Raw genomic sequence first — 21381 nt, 5'->3', positions numbered from 1 at the left:
TTTCCATATAATGTAAGTCAATTTATTTAATATCTTGTAATATTTGTATGATACATGTAGTATGAAGCATTTTCATAAATGTAGTACACGTACAACTGAACATTCATATGCATATGTTTTGAAGCTAAACTTCTATATGTTTCATGAAAGTACACTATTCATTACAGAAATATTAAACAATTTTTGATGGATTAACAAAATTCCTACTACATGTAATTTTACAGATATAGATATATGTGTTTTATGTTGTGTGTCTACGTATTTGTACATTGTCTATGTCTATGTGTATTTGTGTACGTCACATCACAAATTAATGATGCTTTTATTAACTTCAAACAGCGTATATGTGGTAAAATTCTTTTTCTATAACATCACACGTTATCACAATGTCTTTGACCAATGAAAAGGTTGTTCAAATATATAAAAAACATAATGGTTCCATGAATGGTGTCCATAAAGAAATCTGCCAAACTCTGCACATCGATTCGTGTCAAATAAATAAAAGCAGCTTACATTGGAAAATTAAAAAAATTATCAAAGAATTTGAAAGACTCAATAAATCTATAAGTAAGAAATCGATATATGAGCAATATAAGAGGAAAGAATTCAAATGTCCATCAAAAACCAATAAAGAACCAGCAAGCACATGTGTACCGTCAGAAACAGACACTGAAAAAATAACAACAAGAACTGAACAAGACATTATCATATCCCAGCTCAAGAAGGAAAATATTAAACTTAAGGAAAAAATCCGAGGCTATAGAATTAAAGAAATTAACCAGAAAATGAAACGAACCAAAGAAAAGGTGAGGAAACTGGAAGAAAAAGTGAATGTATATAAGAGGAAGGAACAACAAGAAAAAGATAATAAAGTTGACAAAGGAGTTCAGTGCAACACTCTAAATACTTATATTGAAGAACTCAAATGTGAAATCGACAATCTGATCGCTGAAAAAGATGACATTGTAGCAGATGAAGATGATTATGTACATGTAAAGAAAGTTTTAGATTTCAAAGAAAATGGTAAAGGTTGTCCATATAATTATAAATTAAGAAATCTATATTATTTTTTTAGAAGTAGAAATATTGGTGTTCACCATATTGGTTCTGTTTTAGAAGCTGTTTTAGATATTTTTAATATAAGTGTAAACAAATTACCAAGTAAGAGCACTGCGTCTGTTTTAACGAGTGAAATGGGTGTTTTAAGTAGATGTCATTTGAATGAAGAACTTTTAAACAGTAGTAACATTACAATGCATAGAGATGCAACTACAAAAAAAGGACATCATTTTTATGCAGTTCAAATTAGTACTGGGGAGAAAGTTTTGACAGCAGGTGTGAGAGAAGTGAGTGATGGGAAGGGAGAGACGTATGTGAGTGCTACCAATGAGATTTTTAATGATATTGTCAATAATGAGAGGGAGAAAGATCAAATTTTTAATTCTGTTTCATGTTTTATGACAGATAGGAGTTCTACAGAACAGAAGGTTAACAATATTTTATGTGAAGATATATCTCATGATGTTCAATCTTTTAAATGTTCAGTACATCCCCTTCTTCAATTTTCTGAGGTTTGTTTGGAAGAAATTTTTCATATTGAAAAAGAGCTAAATATTAATTTTGATGGACACAACAGCTCTACTAAAGAGCCATTTACCATGTTTATTTTAAGGTGTGTATCCAAATTTTTTTTTAAAGATGGCCCTGGCGATCCAAACATTTCTCATTTATATTTTAAAAGCCAGGGCATTGATAGAATTCCTTTAATGAATATAAGAGGAAATCGTTTTAATGTTTGTTTTTATAATGCTGCTGGTACTTTTTTTATACACAAACTTTTACTTCAATACATTTTATCATCAAAGAGTTCTTTTAATTTTGTCCAGAATGTTATTGTTTTATCATTACAAAACAAATGTATTTTAACAATTTTAAGAGCACTTGGTATTTTATGTAAATTATTTACAGGACCATATTGGTTAAAAACAAAGGAGGTGAACAATATTTTATCAATGGGGTCAGTTTTTAAAAGATTTCTACATGTTTTAGATTTATGTGCAAAAGAACCTATATTGGCTTTAAGACAGAAAATTAGACTATTTGAAGGACCAGAATTAGAAGATACTGTTTCTGAATTTTTATTTACATATCCTATTAATGATGACTTAACATGTGTTTTTATCAAACGTTTATGTGTTGTGTTGAAAACCAAAGTAGAAAAACTATTTGCTGATTTTTTAAAAGATGGTAAATATTTTAATGTACAAAAGAATTTAGATTTTAAGTGTTCATCCTGTCCCACAAGCAATATTTGTGTAGAACAGTTGATGGGACAGGTTGATTATCATGTACAATCATCCTCAATGTCATCAAATAATACTGTGGAAAGTAAACTATTATATGTTAACAACAAAACTTCAGAATGGTTCAATAACAAAAGTGAGGAAGAGAAAAAAAAAAATCACTGTACAAACCATGAAAAAAAAACAGAACATTTATGACCTTAGAGAAACACAGAAAACAGACTTTATTAAGGAAACACCTCACGAACTTAAAAGAAAAACAAGAGGACATAAAAAGAAAGAAGAAGAAAAAAGAAGACGAACTTGACAAAGTCATAGACCACATCAGAGAAGAAGGACTGTGGGACACTGAAAGTAAAATTGATAGTGAACTCCAAAAAATTAAAACCAAAAAAGACAGATTGTCATCCTTGAAAAAACAAATTAACATCCATAAGAAAGTATTTCAAATTAGTAAACAACATAAACATTTATTAAATTTTAGCAAAAAAGGAAAACTATTTGACGAGGGAACACTAAGAAACAATCTGCTAATGTTAATGAATTTACGTAAAGAAAATACTGAAACACCTGTCTGCGAAACCTCCTTTTCTCCCATGGACCTGCTCAGTAGAGAGATTGTACATACCTGGTCCGAAGATGGCGAAGATGTTCAGTGGGAGGGGAAAATATTAAGCCATGCTAATGGAGTTTTTAAAGTAATTTAGTCACAAAATTGCACTGCATGATTCTTACAAAAATGGTGTAAATGGCATCCTACTCCCCTAACCAATACAAATAATTACTATTACTTTATGTAAAACGTCATTAAAAGTTATAGCATATTTACTCAGATATATAATTCATTAATCATGAATGGTACAATGGTGAGCATTTTACTTACTTAATGTGTTTTGATATATATCAATTTCATATGTTACTAAATTTTATGTAAACTTAATAAAAGAGTAATAATAAAAGAGTAATTAAGTTTTACACTGAATCCAAAAGATATTTAAAACTTAGTAAACTGTTCAATGTTTCATGTTTTTGTTTGTCTACGTCAGTGTTTGTGTATAAATGTTTGTGTATGTGTTCATAGTCATATTAAAAAAAAAATAAAAAATGGATTTATAATTAAATTTTTGATTTTAATATTCATAATATCATTTCATAAGGACAGACATTACAATTAATTAAATATTTCAGGTTTTGTATTGGAACGATTAAGAAAAGACAGACAGCAGTGTGTTTGACTTGACGGAACAAGAAATAAACAAAGACATTGAGGACGGAAATTTATTCTTTAAAGGTAGTATAATGTTAAATGTATCTATTGGGTTATATTAAATATTATTACATTTTATTTATAAAAAAACACATAACGGGTATTTCATTTATTTTAGACGCAGCAACTAGATTGGATCATTCCTACATTTGAAAAAGACTATAAAAAGAGGAGTTGTCTTTCATAGGTAATTTTACTATTATAAAGAGTAGGAGTTATTACCCTTTGGTCACAAGGCCAATTTAATTTGACCAACATATATAGATGATTTGCATATTTATTAACCATCAACCAATGAAAAGCTGTTTAGTTCTAGTCAAGGTATGGACAAAGAAACAAGGTTTTGCAAGTTTACTGAAGAAAATTTTATTTTTAAATTTTAGGTGGACTAGCTACAAATGGTAGCAGAGCGTGGCTTTTCAAAGGAGAGAGAAGAATCCAAAGTTTGTGAATGAAGACTTAAAACTGTGAGTGATTATATTTCCAGTATTTCAAAGTGAATTCCTTGGATTGGAATAGATAGAATAATGGCAACAAAAATTAACCCCCCATAATACAGTCAGTCTAAATCTTACGAGCTGTTCAAACAAGAATTACTTGCATGGAAAGAGATTACAGAACTAGAGAAGAAAAAAAGGGGAGTAGCAATTGCTTTAACTCTACCAGAAGATGACGACTCTAAAATTCGAGAAAAAGTGTTTGATTAAATTAAATTGGAAGACCTAAAGAAGGAAACAGGACTAGAAACTTTGATAGAATTTCTTGATAAACACCTTGCAAAGGATGATCTGGCAGACAGCTTAACAAAGTTTGAGGATTTTGAGGATTATAGACGAGCAGAGAGTCAAGCTATTGTGGAATATATAAGTGCTTGATGCAAAATATAGGAAGAAAGAGAAAAAGGAGATGAAATTGCCACCTGAAATCTTGGCCTTTAAACTACTACGCAGGGCTAATATTTCAAAAGAGGAGACCATGATTGTGTTGACAGGGATGAACTATGATGAGAAAGCGACTTTATACGAACAAGCGAAAAGCTCTTTGAAAAAGTTCAAAGGTGAAGTGTGTGACTCTGGTACTTCTCATTCATCAGGACCAAGCATTAAGTTAGAGCCTGCTTTCCTTGCTGAGAATGAGGAAGCCTTGCTGGCAGCTGGGTATGTACGGAATAATGCTCATCATCCTGGATTTTCTGGCGGTAGACTTGGTGTTCGTGGTCGAGCCTATGATAGCATGAAGCAGCAGGGATATCGTCAGACAGAATACACTCCATTTAAAGCACCATCTGGTCAAAGGCAGGGAGGACTTAAGAAGGACATAAATCCTACTGGAAGTGATGGTAAACTATTGACTTGTAAATCATGTGGCTCTTACAGGCATATGATTACAGACTGTCCACATAGCTGGGAAAACATGGCTAAAGTGAACACATTTAACACAGAACATGCAGTCCTGTTTACTGGATTTCAGAGGGAAGATATGTCTCGTTTATGTGTGGATGCCCAGAATTGTGCGGTGCTTGACAGTGCATGTAGCAGTACAGTCTGTGGTCAGACATGGTTCAACATCTATATTGAATCATTAGGTGGCGAAGACAGGAAGAAGATAAAGGGTTCCGACAGAAAGAAAGTGTTTAAGTTTGGAGGAGGAACTTGTCTGAAGTCCAACGGAGAGTTCAGCATTCCAGCTGTTTTAACAGATAAATCTGTAACAATTCAAACAGATATTGTAGAATCTGATATACCCTTACTGCTGTCGAAGGATGCCATGAAAAAAGCTGGCGTAAAAATGAATTTGGAAAATGTTACAGCCACAATCTTCGGAAAAGAAATTGCACTGAACTTGACAACAGCTGGTCATTATTGTGTCCCAATCTATAAGTGTGAGACCGTAGCAGTGTCAGATGTATGCAAAGAGGAAACACAAGCCAGTGAAAAACTTTCTCAGGAGAAACTTCTTAAATTACACAGACAATTTGCTCATCCACCGATCAAGAAGCTTGTAGCCGTCCTGAAAGATGCCAAAAACTAGAAGGAAGAATACTATGGAACATTATCAGACATTGAGAGAAAATGCGAAATTTGCAAATTATTTGCCAGAACCCCTCCAAGACCAGTGGTTGCTCTGCCTACAGCGTTCAATGAAAAGGTTGCAATGGACCTGAAAAAGTGGAATGACAAATGGATTTTGCACATCATTGACATGTGGTCTCGATACACTGTATCCGTGTTCATCAGTAGGAAGAAACCAAATGAAGTAATAGATGCGTTAATGAGGAACTGGATAGGTGTATTTGGAGTAATGGGGGCAATATTTACAGACAATGGAGGAGAGTTCAGCTCAGACGAAATGAGAGAAGTGATGTCTATACTCAATGTCCGCACGTGTACTACAGCAGGAACGAGTCCTTTCCAGAATGGTTTGTGTGAAAGGGTCCATGCAATCACTGATAGCATGTTAATCAAGCTTGAAGAGGAATATGGAAAGAAAGACTGCCAAGCTCTACCTACTCTGTTGGGCAAATATGGCACGCAATTCTCTTCAGATGTGGAATGGATTCAGTAGTCATCAACTTGTTTTTGGAACCAATCCAAACCTACCTAATATCATGACTGAGAAATTACCAGCACTTGAGGGTACCATTACCAGTGAGGTATTTGCTAAACATCTGAATGCCTTACATTCTGCTAGAAAGGCTTACATTCAAACAGAAGCAGAAGAAAGAATACGGCGTGCTCTGAGGAGTAAAGTTAGAGCATCTGAGCAAGTTTTCAGTAATGGTGACAGTGTTTTTTACAAACGAGAAGGCAGAAAAAGATGGCTAGGACAGGGAAAAGTCATCTTTCAAGACGGTAAAGTGGTTTTCGTACGTCATGGTAGTGTTTTCGTGCGTGTGTCACCAAACAGGCTTTGTAAAATCGATGACAGTCCTTCCAGAACAGAAAATGAAGAGATTAAGAAAACTGCTGAAAGTGAACATTGCAGTGTCCGTAAAGATACCCATCCAAATGAAACTGAAAATGGAAACAAGCTTTCAGAAATTATAGCCAATAAGGAAATTGTCAGAAATGTAGACAATGCTTCAGGAAATTTTCATCTGAAAGCAAATGATAAAATAATTTATAAATTAGATTCAGAAGAGCAATGGAGAAAAGCAACTGTTCTTAGCAGAGCTGGAAAAGCAACAGGCAACAACAGGAACTGGTACAACATTCAGGATGACGAAAGTGAGGAAAGGAAAAGTGTTGACTTGAGTAGACTCCCTTGGAAAAATACTGACAGTGACGTACTTGACAACCAGACACCTGTCCATGAACTAGAGGTCAATCTTAGTGACATCAGTGGGGGAGAAATTAAACAAAAGAACATAAAAGCAGCCAAAGAAGAGGAAGTTCCTGACAGAGGCCAACCAACAGTGTCAACAAGATGGGTTATTACTGAAAAGACAACAAAGTGAAAGCAAGGCTTGTTGCAAGAGGTTTCGAATAACAAGACATGATACAACGGGATAGCCCTACTCCAAGTAAAGCAGCAATACGCATCTTGCTCACCATCGCAGCACAGAAACAGTGGACCATCAAGACTACAGATATCAAGTCTGCCTTCCTATAAGGCAAAGAACTGAGCCGTGACGTCTACCTCAGGCCTCCTATCGAAAGTGGAGTCTCTGAAGATATTATATGGAAACTTCGACACTGTTTGTACGGTTTGAAGGATGGGGCTAGACAGTTCTACTTGAGTGTGAAAGAGGAACTTGTGAAACTTGGCTGTAAGCAATCCAAATTAGATCCTGCAGTCTTTGTTCTACAGACTCATGAACTTAATGGCATTATTTGTTGTCATGTCGATGATTTCTTGCATGCTGGTAATGAAGCACTCGAAACAATCATGTCACATTTACAACAAAGATTCTTGGCAGGAAGAGTAGAGGAGAAAAACTTCAAATACTTGGGATTTCAAATTGATCAAGAAAATGATAAAATTATCTTGGATCATACAGACTACGTCCACTCCCTTAGAAACTTAACTATGGATCCAGAAAGAGCCAAACAAAAACAAGATATACTATCCATAGAAGAGCAAACTTTATCTAGAAAACTCGTTGGACAATTAAATTCCTCCAGACCAGAGCTCTCCTTTGAAATGGTAGATCTCAGTACCAAGTTAAAAGAAGCCAATGTCAGTGATCTCCTTCATGCGATCAAGGTTGTAAACAGGTTAAAAGATATGAAATCTATTGTGTGTTTTCCCAAGTTAGAGAATCCCCACACAGATTGGAAAATGGTAGCTAGTATTCACAGATGCTTCTCTTGGTAATCTCAACGACGGTGTAGGAAGCACTTGAGCACATGTACTATGGATTAAAGACAGAAAAGGGAATTGCTGTCCTATAGCTTGGCAAACAAACAAAATAAAATGATAAAACCACATGGTGTGAATTGGTGATTGTGTGTGATTAACAAAACCTATGGCTCAGATTCAGCATTCAAGCCTGAAAGGTGCATCAGTATTATAAGACGTACCATCCATGCAAGTTTGGTGAAGTTAGGACTAGTAGTAACTTAGAAATTGCTATCAAAGGGCACCTGGTCAGTGGACCAAAAACTTTAACCTGCTCCAAAAACCTTAACGTCCTCCAGCATCTGAAATTCATGGCCCAGATTCAGCATTCAAGTATTTCAAGTCCATAAATAGGTCCAGATGCATCATCCATGCAAGTTTGGTGAAGATAGAACACGTAATAGCTTAGATACAGGACCTGCAACAAAAACTTTAACCAGGTCCAGACACAGAAACCGATGCCGAGGGTATAGCATAAGCTCCCCGTGACTTTGTCTCGATGAGCTATAAAAATACATTATGCTTTAGCATGTAATGTAAATTTTTTCTGCAATGATCAGTACCATTATAACCCACATGAATCATCAAATAAAGCATTTTATTGTTTATATTAACAAATTTGATAAATCTATTGGAAAAAGAAAGTAAAATCAAGTAAATTTAATAACTGTTAGTGCTATATTCAGTAGTATATTCTCACTATATAACTCTATATAGACGAAATGTCGATAATTGTAATTTTAGCTTGTCCAAAAAATATTGACCGGTCAATATTTTTTTGATATTGACCGGCTAGGAATAATATCTAGAGAACATTCCCTCTATTTCAAATAATCGCCTCTGATTTGTTGATTCGTAAACAATGACGTAATTAACTCTTAGCAACTCCAAAACAAGGTGACGTCATAATAGACAGTCAGTCAAGGCAAGTAAACAAAGGACGCGCAATGCGACGGTTTGCTATCATCACGGATATAAGGATTTGTGAATTACTGTGAAGTAAAATCAGATAGAACATTTGTATGTTAATTCTTACGGTCGGTGGAATATCACCAGTGACCGTTTGATGCTGAGGATATTTTGGAAATGAACTTTGCACAAAATTGAATTTGTGAATTTTTTGTTGAGCTGAGAAAATTACGGCGACCTGTTTTCAATTACTTTCTTAAATTTTGGTTTGTTTCTTCATATAACAAAACAAATGTTGACTGTGTTTTCAGGCAACATTGATTATATTAGCCTCCTTGGGACAAAAATATTGCCCTCTGCTTCACGTCTGGCAATATTTTATCCCTCGGGGGCTAATATTATCAATGTTGCCCTCAACCCCAGTCAATATTTGTATAATGTACATCAGTATGTTAGCTAAATAAACAGCCAAATTGTATCCTATGGGAATTTGAGTCTGACTTCAGCATGATTTTTTCGTGCAGGCCTTGATTTTTCTAAGGCTGATGAAGGTTTTGAGCAATCAATAAACGGGATGTGTAGATTTCAGTCCTGTCTGTTTCTACAGAAATATGATCTGCAATCTATTTACTTAATATAAAGAGGGAATCATACTTGGTAGATGTAAATTATGTAAATCAATAAAATGGATATTTGCTCCACTATCCTACAAAATGAATATGATAAATATTCTGGCAATTTATATCCCTCAATTTATACCTCAGGTTCTAGCAGCTTTATTTCAAAATTTTGACCAGGTCTTTCATGTAAAACTATTCCCTACCACCTGATAGTGCAAATGAGGTACTGTGGATTCATTAAAATTCGTGGGGGGCAATTTTCGTGGATTGCTTCAATTTTACAGGTTCATTGGGATGTAATTTCGCGTATTCTCTGATATTTACTAAAGGAAATATGATTTTATAGTCTTATTTTATTTATTTGTGGAGGATGTTAATTTGTGGGTGAGCGGTGCCCAAGAATTCCATGAAAATTGAGCCACCACAAAATCTAATGATTCCAAAGTATCAGTCTTACTGCATGAATTGGGAGACACTCTAAGTGAATCAAGAATCTTTTCCTATACTTACGAGTTGTGTGTATCATTTCCTGTAAACAACCATACTCTTGATTCTCCAGTATGGAGAGAAACTTTGCACATGCATCTCTCCCTTTCTTCAGAATTTCCTTTATCAGTTTTCCACATTTGATGTGGTTTATATTCCTATAGTCATCTTTCTCTTCATCACTTAACACAAAGCTGGCTAATAGCTCATCTATTAGTGTTGTGTGGGGGATCAAGTTTCCTTTCAAGCGTACAAATGATGAACGTATTAGATAGCAAGGGTCACCTAAAACAAAAGTAAAACTAGTTATCGATAATTTTAATGGAATACCAAAACTGGTTTTAAAAAAAGAGCCCTATGGGCAATATATCACTCAGCTCATCAAGCTTACCAAAGTGGTGGGTAAAGGTACACTTGGATATAACAAAAGAATTGACCTATAGGGGAAATATACCTTTAAAAATCAAAGTTCATTTTAATTGATATTTTCTGTCATACATATTTCTAAATTTTTTGAATTTGCATTTTGAACCTATCATATTGCTCTTGCAATTTTATTATTTATCTTTAAAGATGGCTAAATTAGCGTTTTCTTAGTAAAATGGTATATATTTGAATCGTTTTTGGCCTAGATATCCTTCAGGACTGGCCTGTCCCAAAAAAAATCTAAAATATTTTTATAGATTTTGTTCAAAGTAATAAATTAGGACAGAATTTTTTTAGAGGCACCTGACAAAACTGACAACAATTTACTAATCTACTTCCTTAAATGCACATTTGCTCTTTTGATTAAAATTATCAATGGAAAAAGTATATACTTAACTACATGTAAAAGCAATCAACCTGAACTATACGTTAGTGTAAGCACTCTTTGTTTGAGGACAAGAATCATTCACTCTGTGTAACTCAAGACAGATGCCACTTAAAAAAAAAATCATGCCGAGCAAAAACTGATGCATTTGCCTTTCAAGAACATCTATAGGAATTGGTACAATTGTGGGAGAAGTACTGCAGTTGTAAAAGGACGTATATACACTAACAGGATAAGCAACTTCTGTACTGCCATGTTTACATTTACTTCCGAAAATATCATGCACGTTTTGAAAATATTTGCAAATTTTGCATTTTTCTCCTACATCGAGGACCACATCGTGTAAAACATCTGTACCAACAAGAGATATTTATATAAGAACTTGCTTGTCAATCGTTGTGAAATAAATCGGTTCAAATTTAAAAAATCTTGTAAAAACATTGCTTCTGATTAAAGCAAACGAAAGTGTTTCTTCTTGTTTATTCGGTTCTGTTTCATAAATTTTGAATTATCATGTTCAAAACAGAATAAGATATAAAGAAAATAAATACCTGATTTTAACGTCATTGTGGACAAAGAATACCAGTATGTAAGAATTTAATCTTTGTAATTATATCCTAGCTATCATAATAAGGGAATGAAGTAAAATATTGCATTCCTCTTCTTTAAAGGATATTAATTGAGTAAATGTGTTCAATAGAATAAAAAAATTAATGCATAACGGGAACTTTGAAATAACGTCACATGAGACTTTCGATAGTTGCTAATATGTCCCTGGATGTAAATATAGCACGTAAAGTACATGTATCGTATCATAAAAAGTAAACTGAAAATCAAACTTAAAGATACAGTAAAAAAGCATTCATAACTCATACTGCTCAGACAAGGACTGTGAAAAATTTTATCAATCACTATACATTATGAGAACTAGAACCCAAGGGTTTAATGTGTATGGCCTAAAATCAAGAAGTGGAACAAAATTGATACTTATTCTTTTTGTAAGTACATGCAGATACCAATACCGGCCCTATATAGGACAAGTCTTTTGTTATAAACAAGTGTACTTTTTAACCCATGTAGTATGAACTATTTCTTTTTGGCATTTACTAACAAAATGATGTAAAAATATGTAATTTTACTGGTATTGCATGAAATTGCAAAATTTTTAACTTATTTACTTATATAAACAAAAACGTAGAAAAAAGTTTAACTTGTTGCAGCCATCATAATGGCTCAACTGCTTCATCTAATCTAATCTAATTATATCATTCTGGAATTTAAGCTGAAACAATTGTAAAATGAAGTTAACCTGTTAGACATCCTGCCATCTTTCTTGGTCTGGCTGTATTTACTTCAATGAACCAAGGTCATTTCTGAAAATAAAGTTGATCTTAAATAAACAGTATTGGCAATTGCAAGCATATCTCAAATTAATCACAACACTAATTTCTTTCAAATAAGTTAATGATAAATATATACAAAAAGCTAAAACAATGTTGAGAATAATGCATATTTGATTTCCCTTGAGCTGAAATGTCACACTTTCATTGGTTTAAACGTGGCACCCAAATACTACATATATTTCTATGTATGGCTGGTGAGAATTTGTATTTATTTGGAAACATGGCCTAACTTTGTCTACTTGCATAGACATTTCACATTATTTTAATCTGAAACCGCATGCAGTATCACTTCCTTTTCATTATTACGAGTTGTTTTTAAAATGACACCACTTAGATGTGTTCGAAGCAGAATAAAACGGCAGCATGGAGATTTTCACAAATCTATGTGGAGACAGAGTAAATGTAAAATAAAGTAGCATCTAAACAATGAAAGTGAATAAAATGGCAGTGAAGGTTATCTTATATTAGGTCAAAGGTGAAAATGAGAATTTTGAAGAGGTCAACTGCATGAGTAATTAAAATATAAGAGATGTTAGAACACATTTACATGGATTTGGATAGATCATCACTTCTTGTGAATAAATGTATCACTTGCGTAGTCAGTCAGTAACAAACAAATAGTACTGACCAGGCCCAACCTAACAGAGAGTAGAACTCAACTAAACCCTTGGTCTGCTTTTGGGGTTTACTCGGGGTTGACTCTGAGTGCAAGAAAATTTAAAATAAAAATCTAATATGATGTATATATTAAAAACTCTCTAAATTTCTTCTCATGTAGTAACACAGTTTCAACATGTGGTTCAAATGAAAATACTGTTAAGATAGATTGATCATTGATTGATTTGATAATGACTAAATATGACATAAACATGTTTCCCATGATTTTTTTTTTTTTCACAAATGGAAAATTGGACAAAAATGTTTTTGCTTTAGATGAGTTTCGCAAATGTAATTACTTAAAAGTGCCTGGTCAGGAATGCATTAAAACCATGTGTACATTGGTGCCTTACAGAGAAGATGAGTGAAAAGGCATATAAAATGCCTACATATGAGGAGAGATAAGATACTGCAAAATTAAAATATTGTAGTAGGAAAGGAGAATTGAGCATAAACATATTGAAAACATATGGTTGGACCTGGAATCGAATCAAGGACCCCTGCAACTCTATTCAGGAGCTCTACCACTTAGCTATCCGATGTCCACGGTCTATATAGCCTACTATATTCCTCCCACCTTATATAATCTTTGCCCTCCAAGATCGTAGATCACCCAAGGTTCTTCTCCTGGCAGGAGTCAATTGCAATCTGTCAGGTTCAGGGGCAAGTCATGGCACCAAATGTAGTGGGAAAGGAGTAATGAGCATATAAATACAATGAAAATATGTGGCTGGACTGGGAATCAAACCTCGGATCCCTGTTACACTAGTCAGGAGCTCTACCACTGAGCTACCCAGTCCATATATATGGCATGCAAAATTCACAAAAATGAGCTAAACATAGTTTCACAGTCGATAAACTACGTTTATCAGCTGTTAACTATAGTTTACGGATCCTAATCTTTAGTTAACGATTCGTTAACTATAGTTTACATCTGTGAAACTATATTTCACGAATGTAAACTATAGTTTACGAATGATAATCAAAGTTACGAATGATAATCAAAGTTTATCTATCTGTAAAAAACGTTAACAATAGATTTTGCTGATATAGATTCTCATTTGTTAATTATAATTTAGAATCGTAAACTATAGTTAAGAGTTGTTAATTATAGTTTCACAAATCGTGAAACTACATTTATCAGACAAATTCACAAAAATGAGCTAAACATAGTTTCACAGTCGATAAACTAGGTTTATCAACTGTTAACTATAGTTTACGGATCGAAAACTATAGTTAACGACGTAAATCTATATTTCACATCTGTAAACTATAGTTAACGCGATAATATATGTTTCACATCTGTTAATTATAGTTAACACTGAAAACAATCATTTGCGATTGTTAAACATAGTTTATCTGATAAATATAGTTTCACCATTGTGAAACTATGATTAACAACTCTAAACTATAGTTCACGAATGCATATTGTATCTGATAAATATAGTTTCACAATCGTGAAAACTATATAGTTTATGAATGTAAACTATAGTTTACAGATGTGAATCTATATTTATCAGCAAAATCTATTGTTAAAGTGTATTTCCAGACAGAAAAACATAGATTTGCATTCGTTAACTATAGTTTACAGATGTGAAATATAGATGAACGTCGGTAACTATAGTTTAGGATCCGTAAACTACAGTTAACAGCCAATAAACCTAGTTTATCGACTGTGAAACTATGTTTTGCTAATCTATGTGAATTTGGTGTGCTTTAGATTTGTAAACCATAGTTTACTGATCATAAAACCCTATTTATCAGATAAACTATGTTTAACAACCGCAAATGATTGTTTTCAGTGTTAACTATAGTTTACAGATGTGAAACAGATTATCGCGTTAACTATAGTTTACAGATGTGAAATATAGATTAACGTCAGTAACTAAAGTTTACGATCCGTAAACTATAGTTAACAGTTGATAAACCTAGTTTATCGACTGTGAAACTATGTTTAGCTCATTTTTGTGAATTTGGCGTGCCATACATATAGCCCCAACTACTAAAATATCAACAAATGATAATATTTCTTTATTAAATTATTAAAAAGAATGTATATTCAACAAAACATCGATTTGTAACCCTAAAGTATGTTTAATATTTGTTGATTGTTGTTAATAGGTTGATTTACACTAGCGAAAGCATGTCAAAACCTCCAAATAGTGACATTTTTAAAACTTAAATGCCTTTTCTTTTAAAGAGTGAGTCTTAGCTCCACATTTTTGTCATAGTCTAAATAAGGTTTAATGGTAATCAAACCAATTTCAATCTACAAAAACATGGAGAGATGATCGACCCACTATACTTTCAAAATGTCATTTTGTATCCCAACAATTGAACCTTTTAGAAAAATAATACAAGTGGCAATAGTCTCATATAGCAAATAAAAAACACACTTTGTTGTGACTGAAATGGCTCAGTGGTTAGAGCACCAAGCATTAGGTAACAAGGGTTTTTAGGTTGTGGGTTCAATACCACCAAAACTTCAGGAATTTTTTTTTAAACTTTTGTTAAAATTTTCTAAACTGAATATATATACGCGGGTATGATAAGGCAACTCTTAGCGATTGATTGAGTAAAAATTCCTCAGATCTATATGACATCATAATAAGCAGCTTGACGTCATATTTTACTCAGAAGCATGTAAATTTTAACTTTATCTCTGGTTTAAATTATAAAAACTACAAGCGTAAAATGTTACTAGAAACTCTTCTGAATATATCTTCGAATTCTCTGTATTTCGCATCATTATCATTGATGACGTCACAAGAATGTTGATAGAGAAGATCAATGTCGGGTGACAAATCATCAGAATGCAATGTAAACAATGCCGAAATAAGACTTATTTAATACAGATACACAAGATTTTGATGCGTGTCAGTTAGGATATAATCTGGATAATGCAGACTATGGATATTTTGTTTGATCAGCGAGTGTTATAAGGTAATAGCAGATAGACATTTATATGGCTTGACAGGCCTTTCCTCTGTCATTGTGTACAAACGCCGGGGCTATCATCACTCAGTCAATGAGGTCAACCCCTTAACGGAAGAAGAAGAAGAAACGAGGCAAAAATGTAACACTACCCCAAATATTATGAATTCAAAGTTGATTTGGCAAATATCAAAAGCATATGACCTAAAATACCAGAAAAATGCTATTTATGAGAATCCTGTGCTTTGCTGTTGAAAATGAAATATACATATAGTATTTTCAATGAAATTGAAGAAGTTGAGGGGGTTTCCGATAAATAATGACAATATTTATTTATGCGATTAACAATAGGATTCTAGCAGTAATACTAATTATTATGGACTAATTGCTGATTGATATATTGTATCATATAATACATACAAATGAAATTCAGGGTAGTGCTACACCTTTTGATTTTTTCTTAAGGTTAAAATAATGATCTATTTTTAACAATCACATGATACCATGGCATGGCAGCTTCAAAGAGCAACTCCATTCCAAAGCAGAAAAATAATATCTTGGCGAACACATTCAATTGATAATACTACTCAGGGCCGTTTTCATAAAAATAGGAGTTGCCTTAACCTACCCCCATACTAAGTTTGAAATTTTCCTTTTGTAAACTTGTATAATAACAGATTAAATATAATTCATTGAAAAAATAATAATTTTGAAATTGCATTTTACAACTAAACCAAATGGGCATTTGCACTACTGGCGTGCGACCAGTTCTCGCCAAGTACCATTTCTCGCCAGTACATTGTGACGTCATTTTATCAACACATAAAATTATAGACGAAAAATGACGTCACAATGTACTGGCGAGAAATGGTACTCGGCGAGAACTGGTCGCACGCCAGTATATATCTTATTCCCCCAATCTTCTTTTTAATTGAAAAATTTTAATCTTTTAATCTAAGTTTGCCACTGTTGTATATGTTCATGTATGGGGGTATGAGGAATCTGATTGGGATTTGAGTGATTTGATTTACATCGTTCATTTCTGCTTCCCACTCCTGTGCGTAATTAAGCAGACCCCAAAAGGAGACCCCGGGTAAACCCTTAGTAAACCCCAAGAACTCCCATAAGCAGACCCAAATCCCCAACCAGACACCAAAACCATAAAACAATGCGTTAAGATGGGGTCTCCTGTGGTGTTACATTGTGTCTGGTCGGTAGTGCATGTAAAAGTTTTGTTCAACAGACATGAGCAATGTATATATATACATATATTTTAATAGAAATATACTCAGAAGCAGTCTCTCTCTCTCTCTCTCAGCAAAAAAAAATTGTTATATCAAAAGGTAAACTAACAGGACAACTATCATGTTCAATTATCAGAGTTCGAACTTCAGTACATATTGAAAGTAGTACACATCTTCAAAGAGTGTCAAACATATAATAATATTGTCAAATATTAAATATACTGTAAAACGAACACTAAGAGGGGTAATTTTTCCTAATCTGTGCGTACTGCATTGGAAAATACCTGAACTCCCAGTTCCTACTTTCGGTTTGGGCATTAACATGGCTGCAAAAAAAAATGAAGTTAACTGTAAATAAAACGTATGGTGTTCCGTTGGGGCTTTTCCGTGATATTATAACAAGTAACTTTCGCGATTAAACGCGTGACTCTCGCGATTAAACGCGTTAGTTTCGCGAATAAATGCTAAACTTTAACATAAATATTGTCATTTCATACAAGAAGCCTTACATGTATGAATAACAATGATTGCAAACAAATACATTTTAGTTCAATTTACCTACGAAATTGAGCTCAATGGGCTTTCGTAGGATTTTTTTTTTTTTGGCATAAAAAGGAGCTTCCCTTTTTAGTAGTCAAAACTTGCATCAGGGGAAGGGGGGCACTTTTTTGCGCAGCAAACTATAGTTTAGGATCCGCAAACTATTGTTAACAGCCGATAAACCTAGTTTATCGATTGTGAAACTACGTTTTGCTAATTTATATGCATTTGGCGTGCTTTAGATGTGTAAACCGTAGTTTACTTATCATAAAACCCTATTTATCAGATAAACTATGTTTAACAACCGCAAAATTAATGATTGTTTTCAATGTTAACTATAGTTTACAGATGCGAAACATAGATTATCGCGTTAACTATATAGTTTACAGATGTGAAATATAGATTAACGTCGGTAACTATAGTTTACGATCCGTAAACTAAAGTTTACAGTCGATTAATCTAGTTTATCGACTGTGAAACTATGTTAAGCTCATTTTTGTGAATTTGGCGTGCCATAGCTATAAGCAGCGGAATCGTGATTTCGTAAAACCCGGGGATATTACGAAGGGGCCAAACTACATGTACCCATGCAACAATTCAAACAAGCCTATCTCATTTACATGTAGGTTTATTTCCTTATATAAAAATAGATTTTCTTCGAACCTGATTGGTTAATTTAAAAAAAATTAAAACCTATATTGCCAAAACTAGGGCTTGATCTATTCAGGTGAAACTGGATTCTGGAGGGAATGAGAGCACGGTCACCTTCATTATATTTGTAAGAACCTCTCACTGTGTCAAACGACTCTCAAGTACCCGATTATTCCTCGTCCTTGTTAACTGGTTAAGGCACCTGCATTTGATGTCAATTTTATAAGTACGTTTTATGTCGTAGGTTGATTGCTTTTAATCCTGCAGGGGGGCACCTTCAAATGGCGCTGATTTTACCCGTCCCCAATTGGTTTTGGTTCTTCTACACTACTGTCCCTTTTAAGGAAATCAGAGCATGAGCAATCATCCAGTGGGATCCCAGCACACGCAGATAGCAGCTTTTATTTTGGGTTGGGAGGGGGGGGGGGATCTACCCCTCAATCTCGACTTTATATTTGATTAAGTGTGAAATGTGTTACCACAAATTAAAAATGTGTTGTTTAAAAATGAGAGTTAGTAAAATGATTATAGTCTCATGAAGCATTTATAGTGCTTACATGTATATTGCCTAATTTCAGTAACTTAGCGTATCTGCTAGCATACTTGTAACTCCTATACATGAATCTCCAGGGAGAGGACATCAATCCCCATAAATCTAATCTAACCTGAATGACAGATGTCTTTGTTTAGGTGCTATTAATTATTTTAGCGGTCCACTTTGACCAAACTCCAAAAGAATGGGTTAAGAATGCACAATTTTGGACAAAAAGTGTGGACCAAAGTATTATAATAAAGTGTTGAAGTGTCATCATTTAATAAAGATCACCCACACAAGGCAGTTGAGGAGCCCCATTTAAGGCCGTTGATAGGTAAGAGAATGCGTAGCACGCATTTCTCCCCACTTTCTTCAGAAATTCTATATTGATGTGCATTTATTTGCTATACAAAAGCGATATGTTAGTTTTATTCATCTAAAACGATCCCAAATTAGTCCTACGTACGCACGTGTTGCAGATAGCACAGGATCCACGTAATTTGGGGTGACTTGTTTGATGATTGAGCGCAGTTCATGATTATAATTCAAAGATATATATATATCTATTTATCTTAACAATCAAAAGTCTAAACTGATAAAATGAAAATAAATATAAGCAGCGTATCAACAATTTAAACTTATAAGTACATGTACTAAAATCCAAAGCACTAGTATATATGTGTAGTTCCTTAATAATTCTATTAATACAGCACATTTTATTTATACACATGTATTTCGTATAGTATAGCTTTTACATAAATAAAATTCCATTACAAATATGAATGATTCGATATGTTATGGACTGTATGGACTAACGACTGTGGTCATTTTTTTTTATTTCTATTTTAGTTGTTTACAATGCTTTAGTAATGTATTTCTATTTTCTAGTGATAAACCAAAATTTGAGTGTGTTTCGGTCGCAGAATTATAACCAAGATACAGAGCTCACAACTCTCTGTAATGTTAACAAAGCTGTGCCTTGTTTTTGTTTACCTTGGTATACCGGTAAAAAAAACTTTTTCAAGCAAATTTCTTCTCTACTTATGTTATAGCCAATTTAACATTATATACATTTTTCCGGATTGAGTTTGAATTTTAGAATATTCCGGATTTCAATTTGGTTTTGTTATTAGGATTTTTCGCGGGGGTCATACTAAAACACGCCTGCCGACGCCTGCCGGGGAAAACACGCCTGCCGAGAGAAAACAACACGCCTGCCGTTTACCTGATGGATTATTTTAATATTTTCTTTGATATTTTATTTAACTAAACTAAATTAAGTATCATAATAACAAAAAGTTGACTTTATATCGATTATTTAGCACAAAATTAGCAAAAATGTTCAATGTTGGTAAAGATAGATAACTCGTACGTAGAATTCATACGCCTGTCGAGGAAATCTAGACGCCTGCCGTTAATTTGATGGATTATTTTACTTTTTTATTTGATGTTTTTTTTTCTTTTAACTAAATAAATGATGATAAAAATCAAAAGTTGATTTTATATTAATTAATTAACACAAAATAAGTAAAAATCGGGTAAGCTGATAGCTCTTCCGAAGAAATCATACGCCTGCCAAGAAAATGTATACGCCTGCCGTTTATTTGATGGATTATTTAAATTATTTCTTTGATATTTTAGTTTACTTAGGTTAATAATTGATAACAGAAATAAAAAGTTGATTTTAAATTCGTTAATTAAACACAAAATTAGTAAAAATCGGTAAAATAGGTAACTCTTACGCAGAATGCATACGCCTGCCGAGAAAATCTATACGCCTGCCGTTTATTTGATATATAATTTTTTTTCTTGGATATTTTATGTTTACTAACTAAATACATGATCAAAGAAATAAAAGGTTATTTTGTATTCGCTGTTTAATGAAAAATATTATTAAAAATGTTCAAAGTCTGTAAAGAGGACAAAGAGTTCTTACCCTGCTTAGGCCTGCCGAGACACTGAATTGTAAGCCTGCTGATTTAATCATTTATCCATGTCTTTTATTTTTATTTCTATTAATTTTGCAGCTTTTTCAGAGTCTATCTGTTAAACTTTATATAAGTCTCCTTTTTTTTAGCAAATTTGTTTTAAATGCAATGACCTCAATCTGAATGTAATATGATTACCGTTTTTGCATGAAGAACAAATGCATTTCGATATACATGTATCCTGACCTCTCTTTTCTTTAACTTCTAGTATCCAGTGAAGCATGATAAGTAGTAAAGGTAATCTTGACCGAATAATTGGCCAGAAGCAAGGGTAAAAGATACTTCCAGATCATACCAAACGCAACAGGAAATTATTTAGACACTTTTAGAATTATCATATTTTGGTTTGTCCATCATATAACACTCCAGGCTGTGCAGATATTTTGAATCCCATTCACTAGAATCTGGATTACCTGGATTCCATGAATGTTAAAGAAAGTAAAATGTAACTGTCGGATTGATTCTCCACCACTCTCAAAACAGTTCCACTATGTAATGCATAAACATATTGGTTTTTAAGTAATGATTAGATATTCACTTTTCCACTGCTTATGCATCAAATAGTTAGTCCAAACTTAGCCATAATTTTCTAAAAAACACATATCGCACAGACACAATTGTGGCTAATATAACATAATCTTTAAAGCAATTTGAAGAATCAACAGTGAGCCAGTAAAGTTTTGGACATTTGA

General features: G+C 33.4%; 1 protein-coding gene and 1 pseudogene across 1 annotated transcript in view; one reads left to right on the top strand and one right to left on the bottom strand.

Annotated features, from left to right (window-relative positions):
- The window catches only part of LOC128156142 (uncharacterized), a 68323-nt gene extending 56210 nt beyond the window's left edge, over nucleotides 1–12113 (bottom strand). The window contains exons 1-2 of the mRNA XM_052818173.1: nucleotides 12047–12113; nucleotides 9951–10211 (exon numbers count right to left, since the gene is read on the bottom strand). Coding sequence (XP_052674133.1) covers nucleotides 9951–10211; nucleotides 12047–12065 — 280 coding nt within the window. The 5' untranslated portion in view covers nucleotides 12066–12113. The remainder of the gene's footprint in view (nucleotides 1–9950; nucleotides 10212–12046) is intronic.
- On the top strand, nucleotides 1722–3947 carry LOC128156143 (uncharacterized; annotated as a pseudogene).
- Nucleotides 12114–21381: the final 9268 nt, after the last annotated feature.

Source organism: Crassostrea angulata, chromosome 7 (genome assembly GCF_025612915.1).
Source record: "Crassostrea angulata isolate pt1a10 chromosome 7, ASM2561291v2, whole genome shotgun sequence".
Taxonomy (NCBI): Eukaryota; Metazoa; Mollusca; class Bivalvia; order Ostreida; family Ostreidae; genus Magallana; species Magallana angulata.
This window is presented reverse-complemented; position numbering and strand designations above follow the sequence as displayed.